At 37.5% G+C, this 12,462-nt stretch overlaps 1 protein-coding gene across 1 annotated transcript in view; it reads left to right on the top strand.

The window, feature by feature from the left end:
• The window catches only part of kntc1 (kinetochore associated 1), a 144,673-nt gene that overhangs the window by 4,876 nt on the left and 127,335 nt on the right, over positions 1-12,462 (top strand). The window contains exons 3-7 of the mRNA XM_057831191.1: positions 10,761-10,876; positions 11,359-11,446; positions 11,569-11,646; positions 11,731-11,765; positions 11,827-11,937. Of these exons, the coding sequence (XP_057687174.1) occupies positions 10,761-10,876; positions 11,359-11,446; positions 11,569-11,646; positions 11,731-11,765; positions 11,827-11,937 (428 nt within the window). The remainder of the gene's footprint in view (positions 1-10,760; positions 10,877-11,358; positions 11,447-11,568; positions 11,647-11,730; positions 11,766-11,826; positions 11,938-12,462) is intronic.

Raw genomic sequence — 12,462 nt, 5'->3', positions numbered from 1 at the left:
AACAAACATAGCAACATAACAATGTGAAAAATAAAGAATACGTATTGCACATTGTAACAACTTCTAATGATACTATTATCCATTTTCCATTTCCACTTTAAAAACGCCACGTAAATGATTACATTAATTCTAATGTTAACTCGCTGAACGACATGGCAATCCTACCTTCCAGCTCTGCACCTGTGGTGTGTTCATTATGGCTAATGCTTGCTGCTACATATCCCTTGTGAGGTGCTACAAGAAGCCAAAGTTTCCACAATTACATATTGTCGTATCACACGGTGCAAGTTGCATTTTATTCGCCATCTGGCCTTACCACTTTCGTTGTAATCCTCTGTAGTTTGAGGCAGCAAGGTCGTTGCATGAAAAAAAACAGCTATTTTTGCGCATTTTGCCGATTCTTTCACGAGTGCTTTTCTCTTTTTAATTCTTATTTTTCAGCGCCACCCTTGCTCTTTTTATCCATCCGAGCACCGAATTAGCAGCTAATTTGGCTCAATACAGACTACAATTAGGGGGCGGAGCTGCATGCTGTATTTTTCGTCTGCTCACGTGAGGATGAGTCTGGAAAAAAAAAATAGTTTTTTTTTTTTTTTTTTTTAAGACGGCCGACAGGGACAGCGGTAACAGAATGTAAGTTATACTCAGTGACACTGTCACAAATAAATACCAAACAAAAAATGATAACAGTGTAATTTTTTTTTTTTTTTTAATAAAACCCGGACCGGCCCATCTGGCCGGTCGGCCCTTCTGGAATCGTCCAGAAGCTCCCGATTAGTCACTCCGGGCCTGGTCCCAACTGACTCACGCAGGATGGAGCGAAGATTCACAGCGGAGAAAGCGATGAACAGAATTTATGTCAATAGAACAACTAACAAACTATGACAAATAATAACTAACTACTGCAACTACTAACTTTCAACGAACAACAACAACAATTACAAATACGAACTTTTTTTTTTTTTAACAGTTCCAACATAGTCTCTTTGTGTGCTTATTGCATATAGCAACCCCACATGGGTTAAAACCCCATCACGTCATCGGGAAAAAAACAAAAGCAGTGATGGGGCTGCTGCAAGCATTATTCATAACATCCTTCCTTCGAAGACGATGATTGTGATGTTTTTGTATGATGTACTGCAAAAATGCCTCAAGGTGTCGCTATGTACCTTGTTATGAATAATATTTGCAGCAGCCCCATTGATTGACTGCCTTTGATTGTTTTTTCCCGATGACGTGATGAACGTCATGGGGCAGAGGGGGGTTAATAAATAAATAAAAACTACATATGTATGGATAGCTGAGACGATAATGAACATTTTGAGTTGTTGAAAGAAAAAAGATATTAAAAAATGACTTATTTATCACACCTCAAAGTAGCCTTACATATTATGTAAAATAACGCGAGAGGGGCGTTTTCAGTAAAAACTGTCATTGTCAAAAAAAAAATTGTCATGCATAGAAAATATTGTTGTTATAACTTATTGCCTCATTCAAAGTTCTAATTATGTCAAATGAAGTATTATTTATATTATTTTATATCTATATACAGCACAGTTTTCTCCAAAGTCCTTCTATGGGCTTGTGTTGTCCTAAGAGGGGAGGGGGATAAATAAATAAATAAAAACTACATATGTATGGATAGCTATGACCCCAATGAATATTCTGAGTTGCTGAAAAAAAAAAAAAGTTCAAAATTGACTTAGTTATCACACCTCAAAGTAGCCTTACATATTATGTAAAATAACGCGAGAGGGGCGTTTTCAGTAAAACTGTCATTGTAAAAAAAAATTGTCATGCACAGACAATTTTGATGTTATAACTTCATGCCTCATTCAAAGCTCTAATTATGTCAAATGAAGTATTATAATTATTTTATATATATATATATATATATATATATATATATATATATATATATATACAGCACAGTTAGTTTTCTCTATAGTCCTTCTATGGGCTTGTGTTGTCCTAAGTGGGTGGGTGGATAAATAAATCAATAAAAACTACATGTGTATGGATAGCTCAGACCCCAACGAACATTTTGAGTTGCTGAAAGAAAAAAAATGTTCAAAATTGACTTAGTTATCACACCTCAAAGTAGCCTTACATATTATGTAAAATAACACGAGAGGGGCGTTTTCAGTAAAACTGTCTTGTCAAAAAAATTCTCATGCATAGACAATTTTGTTGTTATAACTTCTTGCCTAATTCAGAGCTCTAATTATGTCAAATGAAGTATTACAATTATTATTTTTTTTATAATATATATACAGCACAGTTAGTTTTCTCCATAGTCCTTCTATGGGCTTGTGTTGTCCTAAGTGGGGAGGGGATAAATAAATAAATAAAAACTACATATGTATGGATAGCTCAGACCCCAACGAACATTTTGAGTTGTTGAAAGAAAAAAAATATTCAAAATTGACTTAGTTATCACACCTCAAAGTAGCCTTACATATTATGTAAAATAACACGAGAGGGGCGTTTTCAGTAAGACTGTCATTGTCAAAAAAATTCTCATGCATAGACAATTTTGTTGTTATAACTTCTTGCCTAATTCAAAGCTCTAATTATGTCAAATGAAGTATTATAATTATTATTATTTTTTAATATATATACAGCACAGTTAGTTTTCTCCATAGTACTTCTATGGGCTTGTGTTGTCCTAAGGGGGGGGGGGGGTAAATAAATAAATAAAAACTACATATGTATGGATAGCTCAGACCCCAATGAACATTTTGAGTTGTTGAAAGAAAAAAAATATTCAAAAATGACTTAGTTATCACACCTCAAAGTAGCCTTACATATTATGTAAAATAACGCGAGAGGGGTAAAAACAATAACATCGCACGAGGGTTAAGCAGCTTATTTTTTCATTAAATAATATAGACACAAATGTCCTAGCCAAACTGTGGCCCAAAAACACATCAACATTACTTTAATCCAAAAAGTTGTTTCAATCAAAAAAACTTGACTTCAATTAAAAAAAAAAAATCCAAATAGCTTTCACATGCATTTTTTTGGGGGGGGGCAGTTTTTTGAGTTTCAAATTTATTTTTGCATTCAAACACATTGACTTTCAAATGTATTTTTGCATTCAAACACATTTTTTTAATTGAAGCGACATTTTTTGGTTGAATAATAAAAACACAAATCTACCTCCATATGGCTCCGCCCAGGGGATACAATTTTTGACTGGGGTAACTACATTAGCATGACACCGGTAGGCGTACCATATTCAATTGATGACAATCTTGGCGAAAAGTATTGCCTAAGCAGCCTGATTTAGAATTCCCCTCAAGAATGATGGGAAACAAAAAACACTAACTGTCAACTTATGATTATAAATATTCTTGTAAGTTAATTTTATTGCTGACACTACGTTTCGGGGTCATCAACATGTTGTGCCCCCCCTGCCCCAAAAGTCAAACTCCGCCTATGAATGGGACAATGAACCAAGTACCTTCACCTTGCTCTCATTGGCTATGTTTACATAGCCACTTTTTCCCTTAGATCAGGGGTCCCCAAACTTTTTCCTGTGAGGGCCACATAACCCTTCTCTTCTCTGATGAGGGGCCGGGGTCAGTTTGTAACAGAAAAAGTGTGACGATTGCAGGAGTGCCTAAATGTAAAAATGTATTGTTTTTCAGAAAGCCACAATCAAATAACCCTTTCTGGATTCTTCACGGAACCAAAGTAAATAAAATAAAAATGATATAATATAATATAGTATAATATAATATAATATAATTAGGGCTGTCAAACGATTAAAATTTTTAAGCGAGTTAATCACAGCTTAAAAATTAATCGTAATTAATCGCAATTCAAACATCTCTAAAATATGCCTTATTTTTCTGTAAATTATTGTTGGAATGGAAAGATAAGACACAAGACGGATATATACATTCAACATACTGTACATAAGTACTGTATTTGTTTATTATAACAATAAATCAACAAGATGGCATTAACATTAATATTCTGTCAAAGCAATCCCTGGATAGAAAGACTTGTAGTTCTTAAAAGATAGATTTTAGTACAAATTATAGAAATTTTATGTTAAAACCCCTCTTAATGTTTTCGTTTTAATAAAATTGGTAAAATTTTCAATCAAAAAAATTAACTAGTAGCTCACCATTGTTGATGTCAAGAATTACACAATGCTCATGGTGCATAAAATCAATCGCACCCAAGCGCCAGCAGAGGGAGACAAAAAACACAAGTAACAAGTGGACATGACACTGCTGTCATTTTAATCTGTTTGAGCGGGGCATATGCGTTAATTGCGTCAAATATTTTAACGTGATTAAAGAAAAAAATTAATTACCGCTCGTTAACGCGATAACTTTGACAGCCCTTAATATAATATAATATAATATAATATAATACAATATAATCAGGGGTGCACATAATTTTTTTGCCCAGGTTCTCAGAGGAGGACCTGGAGATGTGACTTGGTCCTCATTGAGCTTGAGAGCCGACCCACCTGATGCGATAAATTTATGACAAGCTTTACTTAGAGCCAATTAACTTTGATTAATTATATTAACAGTTAATGCTTGATTAACATCAACTGGCACAACAAAATTGCCATTACTTTGAAGTGAAATGTAAAGAAATAAACATAAAAGCACCAATTCAAAATAAAGGGCATTATGCGGCTCCCACATTAACTCCAAGCCTTTTTAAAAGTGGGATGTCCTCCTCATAAGACCTCATTGAACGTGCATGTTTAGCTTTGTAAAATGCGAGCAAAAACACGTTTGTCAGTGCATGTCGCTGTTCATTACCTTTATTCCGCCCTATTCCACCACATGTCCATAGGGCGAGTGGGGTCCTGTTTGACATTGATAGTTTGCTTAATTGCCACATGCTCTCTGTTTTTTTCGTGCTTTTCAAAGTTTGGATGGCTGAAATTCTTTGACCCTACATAAAATGCGTTGCTCTAATCGGCGACATTGGGATTCTCACGGCACATTTTGTACCGCATTTCCGTGCGAGCATCATTCGCTTCTAACCATGGTACCTCCTGTAGCCACTTTTCAGCAAAAGTCCTTTTTTTCGGTAGCTCCGGTGAAGTCTCTGTCGTCTGTCTGTCTTTTGACAAGGGTGGGGGAACACGGAAGTAATTACTCAGTGTGGCCTGCCTCATCGACATTTTGAGAAGTTATTTTCTTGTGTCCGCCGCAAATAGAGTGGTCAGCCATCGGTGCGCAAAAGCGTATGGAAGCCGTTGAGGGCCAGCGCGTTTGTCTACGTCCAGTACGCATGTGCGGACCACTTAAGTGCACCCCTGAATATAATATAATATAATATAATATAATATCATGTAATATAATATAATATAATAATACTGTATTAATTAAATAGATAATAACCAAATAACCATTGCTCAGTTCTTCACAGAAAAAAGCCAGGAGATAAATAACTCTATTGGGGAAAAAAAAAAAAAAAAAATTTTTTTTTTTTTTTTTTTTTTTTTTACAATTTTTTTTTTTTTTTTTTTGTTCAGGGGGCCGGACCAAATGTGGCTGCGGGCCGTATCCGGCCCGCGGGCCGTAGTTTGGGGACCCCTGCCTTAGATGCATAAGTGGGTCAAAAATGACCTGGTGAGGCTTTTTTCTTGAAATATTTTTTTGTAATGAAAAATTGTGATCATTTCATATTCAGGTATTCCTCAAACAACAAGTTTTCGATTTAATGCCATTAACATTTTTAATTGACCTTTTATACTTTTGAAGAAATTATAGTTTTTGTATCACTACCCCAAGCTTTCATAAGTGGATCAAAAACGAATGCATTTTCAATGGAATGTAATGGGAACCTTTGATTCTTCTCAACTTTGGCTGTCAGGAATAAATTAACCGTGGACCGCACAGACTAGGTGTCACCTCTCAGGAAGATTATTTTACACAGCAAGAGCTGATACGTGTAAGTATTATCTTCATATAATATTTTATGTGTGTGTCTTTCATGACTGTTATTAATATTTATCAACAAATTAGCCTACTTCATGACTAGCAAACACTGGTTAGCTAAGTTAATTAACATTACTGTACATGACTGTGTATGTATTTATTTATATAGCTACCTACTGATCCATTGAAAATATTACTCTTATAGTATGTTTCCCTAATCCAAGGTGTCGTGGCTGCTAGATACACAGCTGGTCTTATAGATGCTGGATGATGGATAGGCAGTAACAGGGTTAAACTCGGAGTCCGAAATGTCTGAAGATGAAGACCCAGACTTCTTAATAGGACGAGCTGTTAAAGATCCCTAATATTCAGCACATCAATCGAAGATTGGAGTTGTCCTCTTGGATGGGGTGGAATTTGGCAATGATCAGGTGGTGCCACTGGTGCACCGCATCATCAGTTGCTTGCCTCAGACATCATTGGATGTTTCGGCCACTTTCAACAAGACACCCTCTGACGAGGATGGCCCACCACAGGATGATCAGACCCAGGTGTGTGGTGTGCGGTGGCACCATGCAGTCATTTGGCAGCCCATTTTACATCTTTACGTTTGAGCCACAACCACTGACTGCTCCGTTCTGCTGTAGTGGCAAGTTCTTTAATTGCCTTCCGTTGGGCCTGCCTTCTGATCCCTACTTCCTTCAGAAGCCTTGTGGTGGACCTGGCTACAGTGCCTCTAAAACCAACCTCCACTGGACACACCTTCACATTCCAGCCCCTCCTGGATTATGGATAAGCAGTGACGGGGTTAAACCCAGAGTCCAAAATGTCTGAAGATGAACACCCAGAATACTGTCCAAGTGGCAGTGGCAATCGTCCACCTGGAGATCCAACTGAACAGGATCAATCTGACTCACAAGATTCCACTTATGTGTCTTCTGAAGAAGAAAGTGTCCAAATCATGGCCAACCAAATGAGTTGGTAGGGCTCCTACTGGAGCAAGTTACCAGGGCAGAACACAGATCCACAATATCTTCAAAAGTCGGTCAGGGCCAAGGCCGCCCAGTTTATACATAGACTACGCAGCTGCTTAGAGCCCCTGACCACTAGGTGGCCCCCAATCTGGCAACCTCATTTTATACATTGTTAATAGAGCATCGTGAATAATGTGGCGCGCATTGCCGTTTATCCATGCAAACATGCATTTTCTTGTCATTACATGTCATTTGGGGTGAGAAGTTTGAAGTATGCAGTGCAACAAAATATGATTAATATACAAAGTATGGACGTATGGGTTGGATTGCATGTATGGGTTTCACAGTACACTGTGACAAAATGGTTGGCCAAAAATATGGGTCCCTTTGCATTATTTTGCTTAGGGCCCCCAAATGGCCTGGGCCAGCCCTGGTCAGGGCCTTAGCACCACTGTCTCCCCCAAAACATCACTGATGGTATAATACAAGAGGGGATGAAGTCCATTACCATTCTTGTAATTTTCTTTTTCAAAAATGTTAAAAAGTGAAAAATAAAGATATTTCAAACATGAAATCATTCTTGTTTGGTTCTAAATATAATACTTAATAGTGCACAAGTGATTATTCTTAACCAAAATGGCATAAAAACACATTGTTTCTCATAAGGGTCATTTTTGACCTACTTATGGGAGAGTGTAGGGTCCAGTCAATTGTGCATCAAAGGATTTGCTATGTTTACATGACATCTATTTCAATCGAGATGGGTGGTTTATGTCAATTGCTAATCCTATCAAGGCGCATGAAAACACTTTATTCCAAATTTTCAGTACAAACCGTCTTTACCATGCATGTCTGTGATGTCAGTACGTGCGTTTTTGTTATTCCCGGAAGCTAGTAGAAGCACAGTGAGCAGAATATATGGCAGAAGCAAGACCAAACTTAATTTGTAGCCTAACTCATGCACCCTGTGGAGTGCAGTCATACCAGACAGATTTTGAGTCCATTAGTCACTTGACCAGGGAGTTTTGCGTTAAACTGATGTTTATAATTATTTTAATTTTAGTGTAACAACATTTAAAAAAAACCCCATTAATTTTAGCGTAACAGCATGTAAAAAAAAACCCAAACAAACTTGCATGTGGCGTATGCATTTATTTACCTCTTTACAACTTAACAGGGTGTACCAACCCGGAACACAAGTAACCCAACTAGAAACATAGATAAACCCAAATCGACTCCATTGACCACCACTTACTTACACATATTTTAATGTTTTCAAACAAACACACACACAAACACATTTTATTCTTGGGAGCTCAGGGGGAGGCGGGCCAGTGCCTGGGTGAAGCTTTCCTGTCTTCCCCTTACCACCCTCTTGAAGTCTCCACGGCTCTGTTGTCGTGGCAACAATGTAGAGGTCAAAGAGATGACTAAGGCAATTATGGCTAACGATTTTCAAGCTAGACTGTCGTTATGACGATATTATTTTCTCCGTAGTCACGCGGATGAATTATCTCATATTCATACGATAGGTTTCATACTCATTAACTTTTCTCTAACTTACTTGTCTTCATATGAGGCCATTGATCCTCGCAGTAAACCTTGTTTTTTTGCTTCATCGTAGCCGAGCTAATTCCAGCAGTCTCGCCAGTGGTGCTGAAACATTCTCTCCCTTTTTTTTTTCATATTGGATTCCGCTTTCCCTCAACTCCTCCAGGGACTTTCTCTCTTTTGAGTGGTCTTTTTTTCCCCGGTGCTTGGCCTAGTGCTGGGGGTTTCAGAAACATGTCATCTTGTAGTATAACGTTAGATGGGTACTGAGATACTGAAAATCAATCAGCAGCAGTAATCGGGCTGCGTGCGAGCGAACGAGATGTGTTTATGCCTCCCGGAGACCAACGGCTGGATAGCGTAATGTCATGAAACAGGGAACTATTGATTGGGAATTAATGTGAAACATATATATATATATGTGTGTGTGTGTGTGTGTATTAGAGCTGGGAATCTTTGGGCACCTAACGATTCGATTACGATAACGATTCAGAGGCTCCGATTTGATTATAAAACGATTATTGATGCACCCCCCTCGTTTTTTTTTTTTTTTTTTAATGTTTTGTACATCAGTTCCAAAATTATTAAAAAATACTCTCAGGCTAAACCAAACTACTATTTCAGTATGAAGTTAACATATAGCAGTAAACAAATATACAAAAATAACATTAAATAAAAAACTCCAGTCCCCATTCTGTATCAGCCGCTTTAAACTACATTCAATTAATTTAATGTTGTGAATCAACCGTTAAAGTTGTTAAAATTGCTCCCGTTATTCCATAATTTCCCTTTTGTCTACTTTCGACATGTGAAAGTTTTAAAACTATTTTAAAGATAGATTCAAGTCAATATTTTACCGATTTAGGAGTATTTTAGATAAGAAGTTAATTAGGTTTGCTTGGAAGGTTCGCTACAACAGCCTTGCACGGAAGTGTACTGCTTTAAGATGGCGGCCGTTTACTAACACCCGCATCTAGCTTTTTGTAGATGTGCTGCTAACGCAACCGAATCTATATTGCATCTAGTCCTATATAAATGATATCTAACGTAACATTATGTGGATGTACTTTGTAGCAGCTTTTCAGCAGCAGTCAGGTATGTTGTTGTGGTTTTTTTATCTCGTGGCATGAGTTGAGCTAGAGCCGTGAGTTGAGCATTGGCATTACCTGAAGGGCCAGGTAATGAGAAGCATGATGTTTAGCTACTCTCGCTCCGTTCTGTCCCGAAGACCGCGCGGCGCGCTGAGTGTGTTGTACTTCAGCTTTACTTGGCATATTTCAATAATCGGAATTTGGATGTTTGTGAATCGTTCTCGAATCTTCCATGGCCGAATCGCGAATAATCTAAGAATCGGAAATTTTGCACACTTCTAATGTGTATATATTTATATATATGTGTGTATATAGTTGTATGTGTGTATATATATATATATATATATATATATATATGTGTGTGTGTGTGTATACAATGTATATATTTTTTTAAATCGACACATTATTTTTACTGGCCCCACTGGGCCAGTGCTTGGAACATTCTGGTGGCCCTGACAGTTTTCAAAGTACGTCCAGGCCACCAGGCCATTTATATTGTTGACCCCTGGGACTGGACGTGCCCAATGCCAGGCAATAAGTTCATTTTGGGGCATTTCACGTCGTTTCTTGTTGATTTTCAGTCACTTCCTTTTCATTTTGGAGCATTTACGGGTTGCTTACTGTTGATTTTTGGGGTAATTACACGTCACTTCCTGTTGGTTTTGGGTTACTGAAAACAGTTACTCAAGAATGTCCTCAAATGAATAAGGGGTGACTCAAAAGCCACAGAAAGTAACCTGTAAATACCCTAAAATGAACAGTAAGAGACCTTGGTTTTGTGCCATTGACATCCAGTCCAGTCAAAATGAATTGTATGTCTTGCAGGCTAACTAACATAGACACCATTTAGATGGAAGATTTTGGTAGCAATCTGTTGGTTCCATTTAAGCAGTGACACCTTTTTAAAAAGGTATATTTATTCTTGGCTGGAGCATATCGATAACCTTTTGGGCTACAAATAGGGGTGTAACAGTACACAAAAATCTCGGTTCGGTACATACCTCGGTTTTGAGGTCATGGTTTGGTTCATTTTCGGTACAGTAAAAAAATGCAAAATATAAATGTGCTAATTGTTTATTACACACTTTTGAAAATGATTAATATTTTAGAGTCCGTGAAAACAGTGCATCTGATCATAATTATATTCTGAAAACTAACTGGATTAAGGAAATTTTGTCCATGTGTACGTAGACATTCATAAGTGCTTGATTTTCCACTTCCAGAAAGCGTTGTGGACGCTGTGGATGTGTGCCTGGAAGGGCAATTTTTGTTGGTGTGCGAGAGAAACGGCAACCTGCACTTGGTCTTTGTTCCACTCAAGAGAATCCTTCTAACCAGGGTAGGACTTTTTTTTTTTGTTTTTCATTTTTGATTTTTGCAACACATTTGGCGGAGAAACGTGGAACTAAATCTGCGCCATCTTAGAGTGTGATTTCCCAGTTGAATTTTTAACTGCATTAAAATTCAGTTGCAAAAAAAATGGTCCTGAAAAAATTTGGGCACCAAAAACAGTCGCAAAAAATTCTGTTGCAAAAATGTGCTCGCAAACAAATTTGCTTGCAAAATAAAAAATTGCATCAGATTTCGGCCGCGAAAACATATGGTCGTTTAAAACATGGTTGCAACATAATTTGGTTTAAATAAATTTGCTGAAAATTCAGTGGCAAATAATTATTTGGCCGCAAAAGATTTCGGTTGCAATATAATTTGGTAGCGAAAGTGATTCAAACACTGATGGCACCTCCATTGAAACACCAGTTTTTATTTCTGAAACGAATTGTCTGGACGCATTGCCTGATCTCTTTAGTTTTGGTCTTCCAGGCGCTGGTTGTCAAAGCGGGCGACGATGATGAGGACGATAGGAAAACGTACCACGCTTTGGTCATAGAGGAGAACAAGGCATCACCAGGTCAAAAGAAAACTTTTTAAATCTTAGAAATGTCTCAGGGATGGACAATACAGCCATAAAATCTTTCACAACTAAAACTGAGTAAAAGTCTGGATTTGTGTGTCGTCTTTTGTTTTGTGCAGGCCTGCATCATGTTTTTGTGGTGGTAGCGGACGGTTTCTTCCACATCAGCAACCTTCCTTTGGACAAGATCAAAACGGGTAGGATGCTCGTCACCTCCAAATGGGTCTCACTTTCATCACTGTTGATTCCTTTTTTTTTTTTTTTTTGTCTTTTTGCGGCAGCTGTCGAAAAGACCGACATGGCCGCTTTAAAAGAGGTAAGCCAAACTTTGTTTTCAGTTGACGTTCAGTGCCGTCATTGTGTGTTTCTGGACGCAGCTTCAAAGTTTGATCAAGATCGACTTCTGCTCCACTGTCACGTATCACGGCCGTAGTTGCAGCAAGGCAGTTGCCTTCACTTTGGCCAATCAAATCCACTTATTGATCGGGGTGAGTGCGCCGTTGGTACAATTTTGCATGGAGGTTGTCCCACACAAAATTCAATCAGAATCTATGACTATGTTTCAAATAGCTACGTTTTTTATAATTAATATCATCGTTTTACAATACTGTTCACAACAGAAACTTGAAAGTGTATCATTTAAAAAAATTGCTTAATTTTTGTTTATTAAGTACCGTATTTTCTGGACTATAGGTTATTACACAATGTATATATTAGGGATGTAATGGTACACGCAGGTACAATTAGCAATAATATGTTAAGTCCACCACTGCATACAGTGGGGCAAATAAGTATTTAGTCAACCACCAATTGTGCAAGTTCTACTTGAAAAGATTAGACAGGCCTGTAATTGTCAACATGGGTAAACCTCAACCATGAGAGACAGAATGCGGAAAAAAACCCAGAAAATCACATTGTTTGATTTTTAAAGAATTTATTTCCAAATTAGAGTGGAAAATAAGTATTTGGTCAATACCAAAAGTTCATCTCAATACTTTGTTATGTACCCTTTG

The sequence above is a fragment of the Corythoichthys intestinalis genome, chromosome 3 (genome assembly GCF_030265065.1).
Source record: "Corythoichthys intestinalis isolate RoL2023-P3 chromosome 3, ASM3026506v1, whole genome shotgun sequence".
In the NCBI taxonomy this organism is placed as follows: domain Eukaryota; kingdom Metazoa; phylum Chordata; class Actinopteri; order Syngnathiformes; family Syngnathidae; genus Corythoichthys; species Corythoichthys intestinalis.
The sequence above is the reverse complement of the archived record's forward strand: the minus strand, read 5'-3'. Positions and strand labels throughout refer to the sequence as shown.